The sequence below is a fragment of the Syngnathus scovelli genome, chromosome 2 (genome assembly GCF_024217435.2).
Source record: "Syngnathus scovelli strain Florida chromosome 2, RoL_Ssco_1.2, whole genome shotgun sequence".
Lineage (NCBI taxonomy): Eukaryota > Metazoa > Chordata > Actinopteri > Syngnathiformes > Syngnathidae > Syngnathus > Syngnathus scovelli.
The window spans coordinates 2,463,132-2,483,959 of NC_090848.1; the positions used below are offsets into that span (position 1 = coordinate 2,463,132).

At 42.5% G+C, this 20,828-nt stretch overlaps 7 protein-coding genes across 10 annotated transcripts in view; 3 read left to right on the forward strand and 4 right to left on the reverse strand.

The window, feature by feature from the left end:
- Window positions 1-902: 902 nt before the first annotated feature.
- LOC125989182 (rho GTPase-activating protein 4) overlaps window positions 903-20,828 on the forward strand; it is a 28,533-nt gene continuing 8,607 nt past the window's right edge. For both annotated transcript variants that reach the window (XM_049755263.2, XM_068648684.1), the window contains exon 1: window positions 903-1,027. The gene's annotated coding sequence lies outside the window, so the exon portion shown is untranslated. The remainder of the gene's footprint in view (window positions 1,028-20,828) is intronic.
- Window positions 1,021-3,861, reverse strand: LOC125989189 (coagulation factor VII-like). The gene is made up of 8 exons (XM_049755276.2): window positions 3,753-3,861; window positions 3,506-3,669; window positions 3,392-3,416; window positions 2,666-2,779; window positions 2,458-2,604; window positions 2,255-2,373; window positions 2,066-2,186; window positions 1,021-1,839 (listed from the first exon to the last, which is right to left on the reverse strand). Exons 1-8 carry the CDS (start codon window positions 3,823-3,825, stop codon window positions 1,262-1,264), a joined length of 1,341 nt encoding a protein of 446 aa, XP_049611233.1. The 5' UTR covers window positions 3,826-3,861; the 3' UTR covers window positions 1,021-1,261.
- f7l (coagulation factor VII, like) lies at window positions 4,336-6,562 on the reverse strand. The gene is made up of 8 exons (XM_049755277.1): window positions 6,394-6,562; window positions 5,847-6,010; window positions 5,751-5,775; window positions 5,571-5,684; window positions 5,369-5,509; window positions 5,215-5,303; window positions 5,031-5,151; window positions 4,336-4,955 (listed from the first exon to the last, which is right to left on the reverse strand). The coding sequence occupies exons 1-8, from the start codon at window positions 6,479-6,481 to the stop codon at window positions 4,408-4,410; spliced, it is 1,290 nt and encodes a 429-aa protein (XP_049611234.1). The 5' UTR covers window positions 6,482-6,562; the 3' UTR covers window positions 4,336-4,407.
- LOC125989192 (uncharacterized) lies at window positions 6,660-10,452 on the reverse strand. The gene is made up of 9 exons (XM_049755281.2): window positions 10,176-10,452; window positions 9,282-9,468; window positions 9,089-9,211; window positions 8,113-8,345; window positions 7,879-8,013; window positions 7,397-7,584; window positions 7,222-7,301; window positions 7,062-7,145; window positions 6,660-6,981 (listed from the first exon to the last, which is right to left on the reverse strand). Exons 2-9 carry the CDS (start codon window positions 9,466-9,468, stop codon window positions 6,833-6,835), a joined length of 1,179 nt encoding a protein of 392 aa, XP_049611238.1. The 5' UTR covers window positions 10,176-10,452; the 3' UTR covers window positions 6,660-6,832.
- Window positions 9,331-14,546, forward strand: setdb2 (SET domain bifurcated histone lysine methyltransferase 2). Of its 2 annotated transcripts, none has more exons than XM_049755269.1 (10): window positions 9,331-9,477; window positions 11,515-11,628; window positions 11,694-11,789; window positions 12,341-12,456; window positions 12,519-12,797; window positions 12,911-13,236; window positions 13,408-13,577; window positions 13,654-14,018; window positions 14,144-14,232; window positions 14,300-14,546. In XM_049755269.1, the coding sequence occupies exons 1-10, from the start codon at window positions 9,435-9,437 to the stop codon at window positions 14,481-14,483; spliced, it is 1,782 nt and encodes a 593-aa protein (XP_049611226.1). In that variant the 5' UTR covers window positions 9,331-9,434; the 3' UTR covers window positions 14,484-14,546. The 2 variants fall into 2 exon arrangements, with proteins under 2 accessions (XP_049611226.1, XP_049611227.1); XM_049755270.2 differs by lacking the exon at window positions 9,331-9,477 and adding an exon at window positions 11,063-11,378.
- On the reverse strand, window positions 14,918-16,762 carry ssr4 (signal sequence receptor, delta). The gene is made up of 6 exons (XM_049755285.2): window positions 16,547-16,762; window positions 15,944-16,062; window positions 15,701-15,775; window positions 15,498-15,587; window positions 15,356-15,421; window positions 14,918-15,248 (listed from the first exon to the last, which is right to left on the reverse strand). Exons 1-6 carry the CDS (start codon window positions 16,596-16,598, stop codon window positions 15,144-15,146), a joined length of 507 nt encoding a protein of 168 aa, XP_049611242.1. The 5' UTR covers window positions 16,599-16,762; the 3' UTR covers window positions 14,918-15,143.
- On the forward strand, window positions 17,170-19,309 carry naa10 (N-alpha-acetyltransferase 10, NatA catalytic subuni). Of its 2 annotated transcripts, none has more exons than XM_049755284.2 (8): window positions 17,170-17,357; window positions 17,674-17,772; window positions 17,860-17,918; window positions 17,991-18,036; window positions 18,357-18,472; window positions 18,535-18,579; window positions 18,699-18,783; window positions 18,975-19,309. In XM_049755284.2, exons 1-8 carry the CDS (start codon window positions 17,337-17,339, stop codon window positions 19,107-19,109), a joined length of 606 nt encoding a protein of 201 aa, XP_049611241.1. In that variant the 5' UTR covers window positions 17,170-17,336; the 3' UTR covers window positions 19,110-19,309. The 2 variants fall into 2 exon arrangements, with proteins under 2 accessions (XP_049611241.1, XP_049611240.1); XM_049755283.2 differs by having other exon boundaries at window positions 17,171-17,357; window positions 18,942-19,309.

Below are 20,828 nucleotides of genomic sequence, written 5' to 3' on the forward strand. Positions count from 1 at the left end.
GTAAACAAAGCAGAGGTCAACTGGATTTGGATTTTCGCTCATCAAACTGGGAGTCAAAAATATCGCTCCACAAAAACATTAGCGGAACATTCGGTCGTCAGATCTTGAAGGTCTGCTGTTATTTTATCGTACCGCGGAAAAAATTCAATCGTCTTTGCTGATTCCTCATTGGCCAATTTGGGTGCTGACACATTTGAAGAATCATACACGATATTTGGACAGAGAAAGAAAATGCAGGTCCAGAAAGTTGTCCGTCTCTGTATTTGAATGATTTTGGTGGTTAGCGTGTCCGTCTCACAGTCGATAGGTTGGAATCATGGCCTTGACTTCTTGTATGCTGCTTGAGGTTCTTCCCGTCCTTACAAACCTCAAACCTTTTACATAATTTCCCTTAAAAATAAATGGCCTCGATTATTTTAAAATGAATATGCAACTTCTGTTAAAGTTAGCTCATCCCTAATGTCTGTAAATGTATGTTTATTTCCTCGATTACTATTTTCCTAATACTAGTTATGTGTTTTACCGCTTACCTGTTGCTTGGAGTCGGACTTTTCCATTTTTGGCTCGATGTATGATGGCCTATTTCCTTGGCCTTCATAACCTGTCATGTGAACTTTGATTAGCAAAATCCTTCTGACTCTTCAAGCGGGTGCAAATTACCCATCCAAGGATTTATTTCATGAAGATAAGTTTACATATTTTTAGCAAGGGGTGCACTGCGGCCGCATATACTGCACAAAACAAAAACTGCCTCTGTTGGTGCCATCTTAAAACATTTCAAAAAGTACAAAAAAAAAAACATGTGGAGGTGAAAAAGAAACCATGGAAGAGGCCATACAGTAATCCCTTGTTTATCACGGATAATTGGTTCCAAAAACCGCGATAAGTGAAATCCGCGAAGTACGGTCACCAGCAAGTACTGGGCAAGCTAACGAGTTAGCAGAAAGATGCTAATTCGCGATCGTGCTAACACGCGAAAACGGACTTCTAAAGGAATGTAAACGAACATTTGGAGCAATACTACATTGTTCTAAAGGTTAGACACATGTTTCCTCAATTTAGAAGTTTTATTTTGACTTTTAAATTGTTTTTTAATTTGGAAAAAAAATCCGCGAAGCCACGAAACGCGAAGTAGCGAGGGATCACTGTATATATATATATATGTATATATATGTATCTAGAATACATTGACTATCATAATGGGAAACTATGACTACGACGTGACCCATGACAAAAATAGTTTAGCTTAAGTGGTTCGGTTCTACAGCGGAAGTTGCGTGTCGTTCGTGAGCTGTATTGGCGTCGTCATGCGGTCGTGTATCCACGGCAGGTAGTTGGAAACCCGAGCGTAGATCCCGTAGTGGCCTGGCCGGGCACAACCCTTCCCCCAGCTCACGATACCCAGCAGGAACGTGGTATTCTTATACTGGGTCACCAGAGGCCCGCCGCTGTCACCTTTACACGAATCCGCCTGGCCCGTAAGGTATCCGGCGCAAAACATGTTTTCGGTGAGCTGCACGCCGCTCTCCTGGATGCACTGTTGCGTCCGTATCCGAGGCACCTTGAGGCGGCGCAGCAGATGCGAGGTGGGTCCGTTCTCAGCTCGCCGCCCCCAGCCGCTCACCGTGTGAATGCTGATTGCCCACAGATCGCGTTCAGCTAAGGATCTTGTGGGCAGGCAGACCGGCACGGCGTACGGCGTGTAAACCACGGGAGAGGCCAGTCGCAGTAGGGCGATGTCGTTGTCGGCCGTTCTTTTTTCGTAGCTCTCGTGCATGAGGATTTGAGTCACTTGGATGATCTGCTCTGTTCCCTCCTCCACCATGGTGTTGTGCTCACCTGGTAAATAGAAAGCAGATAGCGAGCCGTGTACGAAATGTCATCCACGAGTTTGCTTGAGAAGGTTCTTGTCACCTCCAAGAATGATGGAAACTAAAAGCTGGCATTCAAAATGATCCGTTCATGGAAAAAACTAAATTAATGGTAAAACCTGTTTGTCATCAGTGCTAGTCGTCGTTCCGACTGACAGGTCACCATGTTAGCCAGCCAGCTTAAAATATTATACCTGCAACCACGTTTAGAAACTGGACATCAACATCTTCCAGGCAGTGAGACGCCGTGAGGATCCACATGGGTTTAATAATTACTCCACCACAGAAACCTTTGCCTTGATAAACCAGCAACACCTACAAGAAACATCAAGAAAGACTTCACCAGAACCTGCGAGAAGCTTCTGTCCAGAAGCATTCAGTACCTGCCAGGGACATTCTCCTTTGGGGCACTCATTTCCACCCACAATCCGAGCACGAGGGTTAAGTTGATTGGCTCTGTTTGGATCTTGAAGGATTGGGGTCATACCACACGCTATTGAGTCTGAAGCAAATAATACGGACTTGATAGGATGCTTGACGATGACATCACATAAAACTTTGCAAATACTAACTACGACTAGCTCACCTTTAGCTACGCAGCCCTGACCATCAGTATCCAGCAAGTATCCATCTGCACAGGAGCAGTTGACTCCTTCTCCCCTCTCATCTTCATTACAGAAATGCTCACAGCCTCCGTTTTCTAGCAGACATGAGTTTGGCCTGGCACGGTCGTCTACAGAGTACAACGAGATTCTAGATTGACTCGATCCAAGACGCGTTTGAGGTAGCCTTACCCATCTCGCAGTTGAGGCCACTGAAGGGAGGTGGGCACAAGCAGTTGTAAGACGTCGGCAGGACCGAACAAGTCCCCCCGTTCTTGCAAGGACTCGATTTACAGCTGTCTGGAACTGAGAGATGTCACTTGCTGGGGTCACTTGTTCATAGCACTGGTGTCAAACTCAAGGCCCGGGGGCCCAGATAGGGGGCGCCACATCATTTTATGTGGCCCGCGAAGACAAATTGTGCATCAAATTCGTGTGTCATTACTAAAATTGCAAATTGTCTTCACTTTTAATAATGTAATTAATAGTTAATAAGGCAGTTCTGTAAAGGCAAATTGTTCAAGAGGAACAAACTCATCCAATGGAAAAGTTTTTGGGTATTGAAAAGTCCACAACGTTGTCTTCTCATTAAAGTGTAGCAACATGCTAGCCATGTCAGTCGTTGGCTATGCTAATGCACTCGCGAATACTGAACAGAGGCGTTGACTACTTAACAAATGTGCCATTTAATATCTTAGTATTTATATTAATGGCATTTTTGTGTTGATACATTTTGAATTTGACAACTTTAGTAATTGTTAAATTTGCACAATTTTTAGCGCAATGATGCTACAAGAGTTGTACCGATGTTTTGAAAATACAATTTTCTACCTCCAAAATTGTTGTCATGTAAAATAATGTCGAATAATGTTTTAGCAATTTCAATGGGCTTGATAACAAAGTGTTGATTTTGCTTACTGCTGTATGTCCTCCAGAACTCGTCCTGAGGAAACACAAAGCCATGGGTAATTGAATCAACATTTGGAGATGAAGATGAATTGGGTATGGTAAAAAAAAGCAGGATATGCCAACCGTGGTCTCTTGATGCTCAAAGACCTCACGTGCTTCCTCATATGTGCACTTCTCCTCCAGACACTCCCTCTTCAGATCACCCTTCTGGAGCTCCTCCAGCCAGCCCGAGTTGAACCTTTTGCTGCGCACCAACACGTTGCGTGCCTCATCTGGATCCAGGAAGACTAAGGAGCAAGCACACCACAGGTTTGAAAACTGGTTCAGGATGAGATTACACGAATGCTTCCTGAACTTCTCCTTCTCTGACCTGAGGCCAACGATGGCGAGCTTAAGACGATGAGCAAGTTTACGAAGACGCTCAAGCGCGCTGTTGACGCCATGGGAACGCCGGTTACACTGTATGGGGCTGAAGTCCATCAACCCCAACGTTGGTCAAAAACTGATGGGCCTGATGAGAAGACTCCGCCTCCTTTATCGTAGCTGTTTGGGAAACTTTCTCCGCGCCCTCTGCTGGTGAGCATTATCACTACCGTCACAATGTCTTCCATTTTATTATCTATTGACACGGCAACACATGTAGAGCTGAAATATGATTGGATAAGTTGAAGTTTATATTTGAACATGAGATCAACCAAACACAAAATAGTTTTTTCACATTTTCACATTTCATGTTATGCCAAGAAGACAAATAAATCAACATGTTCAAAAAAGGAGAAGGAAGAAGCTATTGCTTGATATTGCTGAAATATGATTGGATAAAAAAAAAAAGCTAAATCTAATCTCTGCATTTATGTATAAGCTAGCACTGATCTCGCACCACCCTCAAGATGTTAGCATTTTTAGCTGGACAAAATTAGAGTAAACAGTTGACAACCAACAGAAGAAAAAAAAAATGCTTGTTTGTTAGTTTATTGAAACAAAAGTCACCAGCAAATATCATGTTGTCGTTTGGCAAATTACTTTTACCATCTGCTCATTTGATTTTGGATCCAGTCCAGGTAGTTGCTGACTTTGGTATAAATGCCGTACATGTTGTTGTCAGCGCAGCCGTTCCCCCAGCTCACCACCCCGGTCAAAAACCAAGTTTTCTTGTAGCGTGTCACCAGAGGTCCGCCGCTGTCTCCCTTGCATGCGTCTTGACCACCCTTTTGGAATCCGGCACAGATCATATTTCGCGTGATGTTAAGTTTGGTGTGCACGCGACACTCTTGCAGCGGAACCCGTGGTAGCATCACGCGTTGGAGCAATCTTGCCGTGGATCCGTGCAGTGACAAGCGACCCCATCCTGACACGGTGTACTGCCGCATTGCCGCTAGCGTGCGTACGAACGAGCTGTTCCTAGCCGGGAGACAAATAGGAACCACGTAAAGTCCCATTTTGATGGGACGGTGGAGCTTCAGCATGGCTATGTCGCTGTCGTAGCTGGAATGGTTATAACTGCGGTGGATCAAGACTTTAGATACTCGCCGCTTCTGCTCCGTCTTCTCATCTGTCTCAAGGTCATGCTCGCCTTTAGAGGAGCAAAAAGAAGAGAAAATTTCCTGAGCAAGCGGCTCCAAGCTTTGCTTTGGATCGATCATCTTACCCACAACCACGTGTAAGATGTTATTTGGTTTCTTCCACACGCAATGAGCCGCCGTCAGTATCCATTGATCGGATAAGACGATGGCGCCGCAGGAATGCTGGTGGTTCTCAGTCAGGAGAGCCTGAACAGGAGGTCATCGGTTTTTTATCGTCATTCATTTGTCACTATGAAGGATGAATCCTACCTGCCAAGGACAATGTCCTTTAGGACAAATCTCTCCGTTGACAACTCTCGGCCCAAAGTGGACCAACGGTCGTCCACACGGGACAGCGTCTAGGACCAAATATTTAGCGCTAATCTGAAATCATCTTAAAGCAACGTTAACAATCTGCTCAGACCTTGTGGAGTACAGGTACTATTATCCTGATCCAAACGGTATCCTGGTGCGCAAAAACAAGTGTATGTCCGGTCGGGTAACTCTTTGCAGAAGTGTTCACACCCCCCATTCCTATAGCGACACCCATGGGCGGTCACGCGTGCTACCAAGAAATAGACAATCATACATCAGTTGGTAATCAATCACGCCCGGTGGTGCCTTACCTTTGTCACAAGTGGATCCGTGAAATCGAGACGTGCATTGGCAGACAAAAGTGTCGAGCTTCCGAGTGCAAGTGCCGCCGTTCTTACAGGGAGATGACAGGCAGTGATTCTCGGCTAGAAACCAAAAACATCAAGAAGCTTATCCAAAGCAGCCTTCAAGCTGCGTTCAAACAGACTTACCTGTGTACATTCTCCAGAAGACCTCCTAAAAAAACAAATGCGGCACATGAGTTGAAGGCAATGGATAAAAACATCTACTGATAGAAGTAGACTGACCAGCTGCTGCGGGAGAGCAAAGATCTCCTTTGCTTCTTCATATGAACATTTCTCCTCGAGACATTCCCGCTCCAGGTTGCCTTGTTTCAGTTCCTCCCAGAAATAGTTAGCTCGACGGGTTCGATGAAGGAAAACGCTGGCGTTGGGTTTCTCCAAAAACATGCCTGTTTCAACACACCGGATTGTGGCGGCAGAACGGAAATATTTGAAATCCCCTTTTTTCCCGTCTGATTCCATTCAAGAGCCTTTGATGCTAACCGTCTGAGCCTTTGATGCTAACCACTTTGATGCTAACCGTCTGAGATGCGAAAGTCACATCTGTCATAACCAAGTTAGCGCTATTCTTGTTTCTGGTTTAAAGGAAGCTGGATCATCTAAACTGATCTCGGGTGAGACCCGGGGTATCGATGTCACCGATGTTTCATCCGACACTCGGTTGAACATCGTGATCAATCTGCTAACACAAAATTTCAGCCACGTTTCAATCAAATAAAAAAAGGAGGACGATAAAGGAGAGTTGGAAAGGTTGAAAAGGCGGAGGACTGACCTTCAGGAAGCCCAATGCATGCTGGGATACAAGCCAAGACTAACCCTAAGAAGAAAAGCGGCTTAGTGTGTCTGCTTGTTGTCGCCATTTTTATTCTGATCTGGACAAAGGTCAAAAAATGACTTGAAAGAGGAGAACACCGTCGTGTGTGTAAACTGCCCAAATATGGCTCGGCTTTGTTAGTTTTGTCTCTTTGGACTTTGCTACTAATCTGTTTTGGTCACTGCATCAAAGAAGTCACTCGAAGCGATTGAAAAAAAAACCCATCAGCTTGATTTGTCATTTATTGACATTTTTGATTCACTCATGACTACAATGGAAATGTATACTTGAAGCGGTTTCACACGGAATCAGTAAAAGGATCCAATCTGATCCTTGCATTTGTAAACCAAAAGAGAAAATGGAATGGGTAAACTCCTTTTGTGGTTTCTTTGGATTTTCAGTACTTCAGACATTTAAGGATGTCTGGGATATAATCCTGAGCATCCCTTAACTGGTCCTTCCAGTCCTGCGGGATGGTGGACTTGGTGTAGGCTCCTCCCGCTCCGAGCAGAGCCCCCAGTGCAGCTCCTCGGTTACAATTCTCTCCTGAAAACGAACATAATTGTCTCGTAATTATCACAATGTGATCTAGATTATATTTGAGTTCTTAAAAAGGATTTTCAAACCTCCACAGTTAGTATTGGCCAGGATTCCTGCAGCAGGGTCATCGTGAAACTGGTGGGCAAGGTAAAACATGCTGGAAAGAGCTCCTGGAGGGTCACAAAAAAATATTACAGAAACAAGATCACATTTAGGAAAGACAACAGGAGGAAAATGATCACCTACCTTTTGTGTAGCACGCCAGGCCGAGACTACTGACAGCACTTTGATGGACCTGCAGTCGTTCTTCAGATGCTTCTGGAAACCTAAAAAAAAATAACAAATGGACATATGATTAAATGAAACCTTTTCTGGAAGCAGGACCAAAACCAAAACAAGATCTGCAGTTGTCGGTGTGTACCTAGCAGCTTGCCGACTGAACTTCTCGCAGGCGTCCCACACCCCCAGCGTCCTGAGGGCGAGCTCGGCCTGTTGGCGGACATCGGCACCCCCTAGCACGGCGTGAAGGGCCTTGCTGTAGATAGATACGTACTCAGGCACGGATGGGTGGGGGTGGGAGAGCTTCACAAAATCCGCTGCAGCACGGACCTGGAGAAGCAGTCATTTAACATAATGGCTAACGTCCATTTGCATTCCCGCATCAAAAGAGTAGCATGTCTGTACCATTAATCCAAACAAAAAAATTCCATGAATTATCCAGTCATGTCAATTACCATCACCTGAACCCGCTGAAATATAAATTACAGTCTTTTTAAGTAATTTATTTTCCATAAAAATCTTTTGGATTGAAATTAAACACATTCACACTATGGTGGTAGAAAAGAAGGTTTTGCCACTCAGGTGTGTATGCGTGTGACCTCACGGTGCTTGCGTGGTACGTACAGCTTGCTCCTCATTGGCCGAGGCCGACAACAGAACGAAGGGAAGGCTCATGGGGAGGCAACCGATTGCATCCAACTGGCTGTCCGGGGGTGATTTTAGCTTCTTCTCGGAGCGCTCCTCCGCAAATAATAGAACCTTTCGAGAACACAGAGTTGAAGGTCCGGTGTAACAGTTCATTTTCAGCTGCCCAGCGATTGATTGAGCCGTGAACTTCCCCGAGGGGAGATGTTGTACCTCCTGGCTGGATGTCGGTCTGCTGTCCTGCCATTCGGAAAAGAAGGATCGGTGGTAGGACTCGGCGTAGGTGTCGTCGTGCGTGCCGGGTGTGGTCAAGAAGTGAACGTAGTCCGCTAGGACGGCGGCTCGAGCGTCCGGATGCGAGACGTCGGTAAAGTCACCGCTGGCCAGCGTGTGAGCGGCTCGCAGGGCGCACAGGACATTTAGCGTGTTGTTGCCTGCCTCCAAACCTGGAAGATAAAACCAATTCACAATTTTGGGAAATAATAATAGGAGATACTTCCAGGTGGCAGAAAGCCTGTGTTGCATCTTCCTTCCCAAAAGTTGACCTCACTTAACTTTTTTTTTTTTTTTTTTTTTTTTACGACGCCTTCATATAATTCAAACTACCGTATTTTCCGGACTATAAGGCGCACCGGACTATAAGGCGCACCTTCAATGAATGACCCAATTTAAAACTTTGTCCTTATATAAGGCGCACCGGACTATAAGGTCTATGTCAGCTTTTTAATCCAAATCAAATCAGTCACCATTTTATTTTTATTATTTCAACTTCAGACGCAACAAATTACTTTATAATCACAAAATAATGATCCATAGTCTTTTTGATTCATGATTCAGAGTCTTCAGCGGGCCACTTATGATTGATTTCATGACACAATGCTTCGGGCCAGTTTAAATTTAGGAATTTGGTCCATATATAAGGCGCACCGGACTATAAGGCTTTTGAGAAAATCTTGGGTTTTTAGGTGCACCTTATAGTCTGGAAAATACGGTACACCTGCAGCAAATAAGGCCAAAGTTAGTACACAATCAGGTCTTTTTTTTTTATGTTTTTGTTTTTCTTTTAATTATGTATGCTATTTTATGTTTGTACAGCGACCTTGAGTGCCTCGAAAGGCGCCTTATAAATAAAATGTATTATTATTATTAATCCATTCCCCCCGTTCCCTCAATAGTTCTGCCTTGGTACCTTGGTGATAGTGGATGGAACCACTGGAAGCTTTCCAAAAACGCAGTTTGTCATGGAGGATGATGTTACCAACCACCTCCACTCGGTTGGCTGCAGACGACCAGGAAGTGCGCCCGCTACCAGCTTCATCAAATGATCACAGTAAGATGCTTGTTGATAAACACACACAAAAAAGAGGAAGGCTGATCCTCACCGGTATTGGACAGGCTGAGGATGCTGCTCGGATGTTTAACTCGGGGAGAATTAAAGCCAGATATCCATCCTCCAAAATCCCTTCTGATGTCACGGATGTTGTAATACCAGTGGACGGGCATGGACATGGCGTCGGCAGCACACATTGCCCATAATGCCTCACTCACAGACCTCCGCAGCGCAGTCATCTACCACAAGTTTGTCAGAACTTTATTCATCATAAAAGCTGAGAGTTAGAACCAGTAAATTGTTCGATGGTGGCTTCTGACAATAAAATACATCACGTCCAATTTAACTTTCTTGTTAAAGAATATCTTGCTGCAGACAGGTTTATTATAGTGAGTACACATTTGTAGAAAGTATTTCATAAAACTGAGCACAACCTAAACAATTTAAAAATATATTGTCTAATCTTTAGTCTATCTTCATGAAAGATTGCTCACTCACATTATTTTAAGGCAAAAGTTATTAATTAACTAATACATTTTTGCTTGAGTATTAATTTGGGAGTTCCAATTTTGAAAAAAATCCAAGACATTTTTCAAAATCTCTATTTAAATTTTAAAGATTTTTATTAGGGTTTTTTTTTTTCTTCAAAATGAAAGCAATGTTGATAGGTTGCTTAATCCTACTATTTGATTATTTTTTCTTGAGTACTCATTCATCTACACTAAATATTTATTTGTATTTCATATAGTTTTCTTGTTTTCCCAATGTGTTCACGTTTACAGTCAAGGATTTGGACATACTTTGTACTCCAAACCATTTTGAAATTGTATATACAGGTTATAAAACAGTCTGAGTACATAACACACACGCACACTTATGACTGTACACAGTTTATATATTTATAAGCGTGCTTCACACTTAATTTTAAAAAAACTAAATTGCTAACCTCTCAAAGACGCGCTTTACTTTCCATCAAGACGTTGTTGTGTAACATGTCATTTAGGTGTTACAAAAGCATGACAGGAGCAGCACCGCCCACACGAGAACGTTGGATGATTAACAAAACTACTGTGCTAAAAATAATAATAATCGTTGTGTGGATTCTCCGGACTAAACAGCAGAATATCAAGCACAATACATTCATAAATTCCGGTAGTATCAACGCGAACTGTAGGCATGTATAGAACTGTAGTTTACATTTCCTACTGTGGCCGACGAGGGTCAATCGACGCCTAAAACAGGTACTACGGTGGCCGATGAAGGTCGTTAGACATCAAATATAGGTACCATGAAAAATTACATTTATCTAAACGTCCATCTATCCAAGGTAGATGAATGAATGAATCTTTATTTCGAACATGATTTAAAGAATAAAAACAAAATAAAAATGAATGAACGAATAAATCTTTATTTCGAACATGATTTAAAGAACAAAAACAAAATAAAAAGGAATGAACGAATAAATCTTTATTTCGAACATGATTTAAAGAATAAAAACAAAATAAAAATGAATGAACGAATGAATCTTTTTTTCGAACATGATTTAAAGAATATAAACAAAAAAGAACGTGGCAACCTAAAAAGTTCGTTCTGGGGATTTAAGATACAGCAGGCCTCCATTTTTTAGAATTTTTTTAGATAGATCTATAACAGAAAATAAGCGGCAAATAAAGGGATCCACTTATCAAGTATCTTGAGTGCGTTGGTGGATAAATATTACGTGTTTTAAGTGATTAAAGACATTTGAAAAGTTTCAGTTCTATTTTGTTTTGCTATACACAGTATGAACGTCAAATGTTAGTGGTGTCTGCCAGACCAACTTCAGGGTAAAGAACATTGGTAAATTACGGTGGCCGACCGGCCGGTGTATAGTGGTGGAAGAAACACAACATAACGTCTGAGCCATTTGGGCTGAATTTATTAATGCAAAGAAATAAATTACATTGAAGCTAAGACAAACAATATCAGCTTCAAGGCTATTTTATTAGACGTCGCCTTTTGTAATTTCTTTTTTCTTTTTTGCTAATGCAACCAAGTCAAAATGCGACTGCTAGCTTAGCGGTCCATCAGATCGACTAATACTTCAAAATAACACTTAAATGTTTCGCTTTGATTAAAATGGAAGATTCCTTCGACCATCGAGACGCTGGTGAGATTGTGATTTAGTTAAATTAAAGTAACTTGGGTTACGCGCTATGTGAAAAATTATTATCATAATTTTATATTTTGTCTGACTGATTTGATGATGCAGGGAAAGTGATTTAAAATGTCTTTGTGTTTCCTAGATCGGGCCAAAGCTTTTTGGGACAAGGAGAACGTGGATCAGGTGTTTAGTATAATATTCAAGAAGCTAGATCACCTGAAGGAGGTCCTGAGAGCCAACACGGCAACCGACAAAGGTTTTGCTCATCTGCCTATCTTTAATTTTATGATAGATTTTTCTAAATTGCTTCTGTTCAATCAGAACGGGTTCAAGCTTTGAAGCTATTCGATTGTCTGGAGTGGACGGTTCTGTCTCCGATGGGCAACTCTCCGGTGATTCAGTTGGTCGTTGGTTCAGGTAACCCATCGATATATTTGTGTGAATTTGCAGTTTAATGAAATATTTAAGAGCAATTAAAAGACAGCAAATGGCATTGATGTTTTTTTTTTCTCTAAGGTGGATGGTACAACATTTTTGTATGTACTTTCTGTAGGTCAAATTTGATCGAGTCTGCCAAAATGGAATTCAAATTAGTGGAAGTATTAGAACTGTACATGCCATGTTTTTTTTTTTTTTGACTGAGTGGACATTTCAGATAATAGTGGACAAACATAGTGTGAAGGTATTTGATTTGGTTTTCCAAAATGATGACATCATATTTAAACGTAGAGTTTTTTTAATGCAAAATTAATGGTGCAAAACAAATTAAAAAAACACTAAATCTTTGTTTTAAATCATGCAATCAGGCTTAATCATTCATTTATTAACATCAGATAGGATAAGAATATATTTTGAAATGTTCTGTAACTTCCAGTTTATTAATTTAAATATGATTATTATAGTATGAATAATTTTTGCACAGAATGTAAGAATGTCAAATAAAGTCCTGCCTTTATTTACCTGCTCAGATAAAGAGCATGAGCACCGCAGCTCCACAGCCACATCTCCTCCATCTGCCTTCGAAGATCAACTGCCTCCTCTGCTGCCCATTCAGCCACCATACAAGCTGCACGTGTGCAGCAAGGTAAGTTCAAGATGACCATCACCATTCACTTCATATTCTGAATCTGCTTCTCCTCCTTCTAGATGTGCCTGCCTTCTTTACAAGGCACGCTTCGGGCCAAACTGCCATATTGGAGTCAGAACCCGCTCAGGGTACCGCTGCTGTGCGGGTTCAAGAGGATGGTGGCCAGGCCACTGATGTCATCCAATGAGGACGGGTCCAGTGACGATCATTGGAAAGATGAGGAGGAAGATGAAAGCCACTGGGATGTGATTTACAAAGCCCCCTGTGGACACAGCCTCCGTAACTATGCCGATGTGTTACGCTTCCTGTTGGCCAGTGAAAGCTATGATGTATTCCAGGTCAGCTGCTTTGCAACATTGTTCGGATTCTCATTTACATGAAATGTTTTGTTGTATTATGCTAAAAAAAAAACAGATCGATGAAACAGGATCATATTGCTGTTTTCTTTCAGCTGGACAATTTCTCCTTCAATATGGCGGTGCAGTTGGACCCTCCCATAGTCCTGGGCAGCCATCCCCCAGAGATAGACCTGAGTCGCGGAGCCGAGCCCACCCCAGTGGAGCTTTGCGTGGGCCCCGATGACTCCCGGCCCCCTGAATTCCGCTACAGGAAGGAGCGCTGGCCGCATGGCTGCTTTTTGACCCGACGTCCCGTGTTTGACGCGTGTTGCGAGTGTACGGATGGATGCTTGGACGAACAACGCTGCGCCTGCATCGCCATGACGGGATCAGGAAACCACTACAACTATCAGAGACTCTCCCACCCTGTGCCGTCCGGGTGAGTTAACCACGAACAGTCAACAATCAGTGAGCATTTAGAATTCACAATCATTTGAGATGCATTGATAGGTGCTACTTGTTTTCAAGCCCAAGTATGATTATTATTATTTTTTTTTTTTTCAATTTTGTTGTAACCGCTCCATGAATACCAATAAAGATTTGAATGCAGGTTGTTTGAGTGCGGGCCGTGGTGCAGCTGCGACCGGGCTCGTTGTCAGAATCGAGTCATCCAGAGAGGAATCCGAGTCCGTCTTCAAATCTTCTGGACGGAGCGTTGTGGCTGGGGTGTGCGCTGCTGTGACGACTTGGACGTGGGCACGTTCGTGTGCATCTACGCAGGTGACACAAACAACACGTGTTTAAAACAATCTGAATTCCCAAACTTCAATTTAAAAGTCATTTTGACATCCCCCAGGCGTGATCCTGCAGAGAGTCCAGCGACCCATTGAGCCTCCGCCACTGAAGCTGAGCAGAATGGACCTGCCGTCCGATGACGAGGTGGAGTTGGTCACCGAGTGGCTGGCACCCCCCGTACAGGAGGCAAACGACTTGCTGGAAAACGCCGACCCCCCGACTTCGCCGCCGCTGCACGTCGCAGTCATCCAGAGACCCGCCGAGGCCAACGCAAATCAGAGCAAAGACAAGGCGAAGAAAGCTTTGACGTCACCAAACAACGGCGATGGCCACGGCAGCAAAAGGGGATTGAAGATGGCGGGAAAGTCGGAGGACGTTTATTTGCTGGATGCCAGAAAGGAAGGAAACGTGAGCCGCTTCCTCAACGTAAGTGGACCGCAACTCCAAGAAAACAAAGATGACTTTTTCATGGGGCCATTTTCATGTTTCTCTCTTTATGGAGCGACCCACCTTTGATATTGAGCTCTGCCGTCTTGTCTCATCTCCCGCAGCATAGTTGCCAGCCCAATCTTTTTATTCAGAACGTCTTCACTGACTCACATGACCCCAACTTCCCCATCGTGGCCTTCTTCACCAACAGGTAAGAAGCAAATAAGTGAGGCACCTGAAAATTCATCGAATGCGTCTCATGTGTGGTTTTGTGTCAGGATGGTGAAGGCAGGCACCGAACTGACGTGGAATTATTCTTCCGACGCATACACGATGTCGCTGGGTCGACAACATGAAGTGGCGTGCATGTGCGGCGCTGACGGCTGCCTGGGCCAATTCCTGGAGGAGAACCTTTGTAAAACGTGTGAGCTTGGAGTTTCGGACACTATGGAGGAGACGTGAGCGCCTTGTACCCTTTTCCACTTTTTTACACGTTGTTTAATGAAATTAAAAAAAGAGGTGACACTCTGCATCCTGAATTAATAGAAATAGGTGGAACCTTTCGTTAACGAAGGAAAGATTCTTCTGCCACTGGCATAGAGGGATGTGTCTTTAGTACGGAAATTTTGCGACCAAAAAAGTAAAATTCAATAATTGTCTCACAGCATGCCAACATGATTGGTTAGTGTCTTATTAAACTACTACAAAAATATTGGTTAGTCTAATTAAACTACAAAAATATTACTCTACTAAATGACAAAATATTTATTCAATATGCATCAATTACCCATGGCCCGTTAAGCCAATTATGTCAACAATGCTAAGATAATCAATTCTAGGAAGTCCGCCATCTCAAGTGCAGGATTTACTCTAAGAAGAAATGAGTTTCTTTAGACTGGAAGACCAAAATCACTCATTTATTGATTTGACAAGTCAGCTTACCAAGCAATCCAGCTTGGGTGGTCTGAAAGTATGAAAAATAACCGATGCAAAGTCCATCTGTTAGCACATACAGACACAGTCTGAATAGAAAAACAAAAAACAAAAAAAAATCCTCCAGACTGCTGACCGTCTCTGAATCCAAAGCCGCCGTCGTCTCTTAAGATTCAAGTGTGGATGTTTTTACGCTTGGATGGTGTTCTTGGCACTGAAGGCCACGTAGTAGAGTAGGATTCCCACCAGGGCTGCCACCACCTCGGTGGAAACCCACGGGCCACTCCACACGCCCTGAAGTCACAACGGCGGAAACATCAGTCACATCGCAACATGCGTCGAACGTCACAAAAAGTGGACAATCAGCGTCAGAAGATGATACAAAGATACACAAGACTCACCCTGTGGTCCACGTTGACCAAGAATAGAGGCTCGATGGCGTTCACATCTTCATTGTTTCTCTGGGCCTACAAAAGACACAAATCCTCATTCCAACCAAAAAGCTGAATAAATAACTCAAATAGCTTAGCATCTGGCGCTAACCTTGCGCAGTGCGCTGTAGGATTCCTCGTCAAAGAACTTGACCTGGTAAGTTCCTGAGCTGGCCTGCTTGTGAGGAAGACTCCATGACACCTAAGATCAAGTCAAAGCCAAGTTAGGATGGGGAGGAAATGGACAAGGCACTCAAGACAGCTAGTTAAGTACACACTTATGAGTACACTATAGAAACGTGTCAAGTGTGTTACCTGGTACTTGCCGACATCCTGGCCTCTGGTCACGGGAAACTGTCTTCCATTCACATCAGCATACAAAGTGATGCTCTGCCGGATGGTCACAGTGGTTAGCAATGGTTTAATGTTACTAGTTAACAATAGTTAGGGACAGTTAGCAATGGTAAGCAGTCGTTATCAATGTAAATGTTAACGAAGGCTTCACGTTTCTTAGTGAAGTCCAGTGTGTGTCTGCATGGTGCCTTGTTGTGAACTTACCTGTGCTCCGTTGGCACAAACCAGGCTGAGCTCCACGATGAACACCGACTCTGCGGCGATGACAGCGTCCGAGGTGGTGTAGGCCGACGGGGTGATGGCCGGCTCCGTGCAGGTCTCTCCTGTCAAGGGATACAATATGGTGTATGTTAACATCTGACCTGGAATATGTTTGTCATCCTAACAAGCAGCCACTTCAATTTGATAACGTGGATAATTGTATCTGTGTATTTTTTGTCCTCATTCGAAAGGCACACTAGTAAAAATAGTATTTTTCTATTAATGCAAAATTTGAATAGTTGACCCCTGTGCACTTCTGGTATTACTGATAAAGCGCTAAATATTAACTAGTGTCATTTATGACGTCCGTAGCAGTACTAGTAGCGTGCAGTGGACCGTTTAGCCTCACTCGTACTATGTACAAATGTTCTAAACCGGAGCAAAGCGTACTAGTACTTGGATATTTATTTTGATATGAAGACTAAATTCTCAAAGTTTTTTCATTGAAACACTAGTTCGACTAGTAGCTCATTAGCGAACTAGCTTCATAGCATTTGGAAAGCTCTTAAAACATCGCCCTCCACCGGCTCCAACCATATAGCTTACCCGAGCATGCAACCACCAACAGGGCGAGGAATGCAGCTGCTATCCGGATCATTGTAGCTTTTGGGGCTTTACGCGTTGAGAGGTGAAGTGTTGCTTTGAAAAAGTTCTTCTACAACGCTGCTGTTCAGTGACTGCAGGTCGGGGAAAAGGAAAGGAAAGGAGGTCCACTAGTCCACATCAGCAAAACAAGGCTGTCAGGCCAGTGCGCATGCGCTGCAGGACGCAGACTCGCAATAGACACGTCATCAAACGGTGACCAGAAATAATGCATTTCTTTTTGTCCTCTGCTAGCGTAACTTCTTTTTTTTTTAAATTATCATTATTTTTCACTGTAGTCCGCCCTTTAATACTCGGGCACCATTGCAGCGTTCGAAACAAATACTAAAGGGAAATAATTTTAAATACTGCTTTAAATTTACTAAAACAATTCAAACAAACAAAGCCACTTTTTGTCATGCCAAAAATTCATATTTCAAAACACAAAATCATTTTCTGTATCGGTTGAATGAACAACGAATAGAATTAATTTTATTTATAAACGGATTTTCAAATTAAACTCACATTGTTGTTGCTAAGCTTACAGATTTTATTGTGAAGTGTCCTCGCACAACCTAACCGGAACCGGCTGTTGCTATTTTGGCAAACTTAACACCAACTTCCTTTCCTTTACTCTGCTAGCAAGAAAACTGGCTAGTTAGCTAAACCAGCCCTTTGAAAGCGTGGTGTTATTAATATTATGAATTGTGCAAGTGCTGCAATCTAGCTAACGCACCACAGAAAACGGAACAAGATGAATATACGAAACGCCAGGGTAAGCATGTCGCTCACACTGAAGGGTAGCTCAGCTAGCCTCATCACATAGCCGACTAAACGTGCTTCTGCTAACTTCATTAGCATTGTGGCCATGACTGGACTGCAAGTGTTTATTTCTGGATATTGTGCATTATGTAGAAAGGGCAAGGTGTATCTGATGTATGTATTTAGTATAAATCATGCAGGGGTGGCTAAACATTGAGTACCGATACTAAAGTAGACTGGTGGTCAAATGTATGTCGAATGACATGATCTTGTGCTTCTTGTTTAAATCAAACTTCGAATGAAATTGCGTTTCTTGTCTTTCATTTCAGCCGGAGGACCTTATGAACATGCAGCACTGTAACCTTCTGTGTCTGCCAGAAAACTACCAAATGAAATATTACTTTTACCATGGATTGTCCTGGCCCCAGGTTGTTCACTTTACGTTTTTTTCCTCTTCTCCTTTTTTTATTTATTTTTTTATTAATCACACTTCTGTCCTCTTCTTTGTTTTTCAGTTATCATACATCGCCGAGGATGAAAACGGAAAAATTGTGGGTTACGTGCTGGCAAAGATGTATGTTACACACAACACTGCCATTAAATTGAACAACCTTTAGTGTTAATAGGATCACTTTTGTTTTTTTAGGGAGGAAGATCCAGATGATGTGCCTCATGGACACATCACGTCGCTGGTACGTCTTGAGTAAGAGCTTGACGCACTGAAATCAACTGCTTTTACATTGTATACTGCAAGTGACAAAATTCCAATATATGCATCATATATTTCTCATAATCATGTCATGGAATTGGATTTCAGATTTGAATCCTGATTCGCTCGAATGTAGATTCAAATCTGATATACTTCAGCATGAAAGTACAGATGTAATGTTTGTTTTTGGGACCATTCGTGCAACCCACACAGGAAAAAAAAAAAGTTAAATTGGTCCAAGTTGAAGGAAAAGCTTTGTAAGCATCAAACAATAAGCAAGCAGTGGCCTTGGATGTCTCCCAGGCGGTGAAGCGCTCCCATCGACGTCTAGGTCTGGCTCAGAAGCTGATGGACCAGGCCAGTCGCGCCATGATTGAGAACTTCAACGCCAAATATGTCTCGCTTCACGTACGCAAAAGGTACAACGTGTGTCCTTCAAAACGTCGTGACGCCTTTAACCGTTCCGTTGTCCTCACCGCAGCAACCGAGCGGCCCTACATCTCTACTCAAACACACTCAAGTTCCAGTAAGTCAGTTTCCATTGAATTCATTTGAATCCTCCAAAAGTTTAGGGTTAGGTATGCGTTTTTTTTTTTTTTTTTTAAACTTCAAGCCATGGAATACATCATGCTTGTTTCTGCGCAGGATCAGTGAAGTAGAACCCAAGTACTATGCAGATGGGGAGGACGCCTACGCCATGAAGAGGGACCTGGCCCATATGGCAGATGAGGTACCTGTGCAATCATTGTAATTAAAAAAAAAAAGAAAATTAAAAAAAAGATTGCAAGTGTGTGTGTGTGTGTGTGGGGGGGGGGCAGAGTCAAGTGGTGATCGGTTGGATGAACATACGTAGACTTTGATTTTGACTACAACTGTGGCATGCCGTAGCTGAGAAAGCCTGGTCCCCGTGTGCCGGGTCAGGAGGCGCCTTCCGGTTCCGGCGACCCAGAGAGAGAAAACGAAAGAGACAGCGGCGGCGAGAGCAAAGAGCTGAGCGAAGTCAGCGAGGCCACCGAGAGCACGGATGTCAAAGATTCCTCCTCGGATTCGCAATGACGCTTGTAGGCAGTTTTTGGGGTTTGTTTTTTAAAGGAAATAATAGAAAAGAATAAATTCCTTTTTAATGCCCCGCCCGCCCCTCCCTTGACAATGCGCTCACAATCATGACAGGATGATGACACACCAATTTTTTTTTTTGCTATACACTCTGGTCTGCCCATGTAACACACTGAAGCTAATAAATATGATATAGTACATCACTAGTGCAATAATTAGAATAAACGTTTTGGGAAATGAAGACCTGATTTTAGGTCAGTCCTAGCCTGAAAATCGAGCCAATAGTGAAAATCATTAATCCCCCCCTTGAAAAGATTTGTAATTGCTTAGAGAGACCACACGATGGCAGCAAAGCACGTCATAATTCCTGACGATGGCAAAGCAACTTGTATATGAAACTTTGCTTTCACCAGTGGAGGTAAGTTTTTCAGCCAGTCCTGGCAGATTGGATCCGCAATAGTAAAAGAGAGATGATTATATGATGCACACTACACAGAGATAGACAAAAATATTTGTTGTAGATTAAAATGGTACTCTAGACCTCAAAAAGTTGAGTACTGGGTTCTGGTCTGAAATTTTAGGACAAATCTACAATGCACAATCACCTCAACACACTTCTGAAATGTTCCAAAGCTTGTTCTCCAACAAGGAGTGAACCAGCAAAATTTGCAACTAGTGTTTGAGCCACGAATATTTCCAAAAAAAATGCCCACTTTTACTCTGATTCTTTAAATCTCCATAAATTTCCAGACTTTGAGTTTGCTTTATTTATTTATTTATCCCAAATAAAGTCAGAATCATGTAAAAAAAGATTCAAGGACTTCCTCAAATCACATAACCTTTTCAAATTGTCGTTTTTTCTTTTCTTTTTTTTCTATTACGCAACTTAATCCACTTTAGAGGAAGGAAGTGAGTGAGGAGTTCCAAACAGAGAATGTCCAAAAAGTTTGATACGAACCACCAGAAATGGAAAATAACTTGTTCATGGTACTTGAGAGCAGCCAGTTTAATTGTGCGCAACAAAGCAGCATTTGATATATTCGTTTCTGAAGCCGCATCACGAGGATACCCGAGGCCATCATAAACATCAATCCTCATAAAGTGCCGTCATGACCTCACACTTTTATATACGCATCACCGTGGGCATATGTAAACCATTTTTAGGCCCTCGAGTCCTCTGGTGAGTCCTTTATTATCATTCTTTTCTATCATTCTCCTAAAATTAGCATAGTGCGCTGCACTTTTGACTGCAAAATCAAATAAAATCTGTCTGAATGTAAATATTGTAAATATTTGTTATTGTAAGTATTTTAAATATCTGCATCAGTGTAAGTATTTTAAGTGAGTTCATGTTAACCGTCTTGACTCAGGAATTATAACAATTGTTGCTGTCATTTAGAGCAGTGAGTCTGTGGGCTCCCTCTAGCGGCGTGTAAGTAGTAGATTTGCATTTTATAATCGAAATCTGGACTGGTTATTTTAAAACAAATATTCGAGTATTTTTTAATTTAACTTGTGTTTGCAATACTTGAGAATTCTAACATTTATGCACTTTTTTTGTTTTCTATATTTAAGTGCCGGAATTCATGTTTAAAATGTGCTTGATGTACGGAGAAAATAATTTGTTAATATATTTTCAAATATCAAATACTGAAACGTCTTAACTGGTGCTAAAGAGTCGTCGAATATAGATGTACAGTAATCCCTCGTTTATCGCGG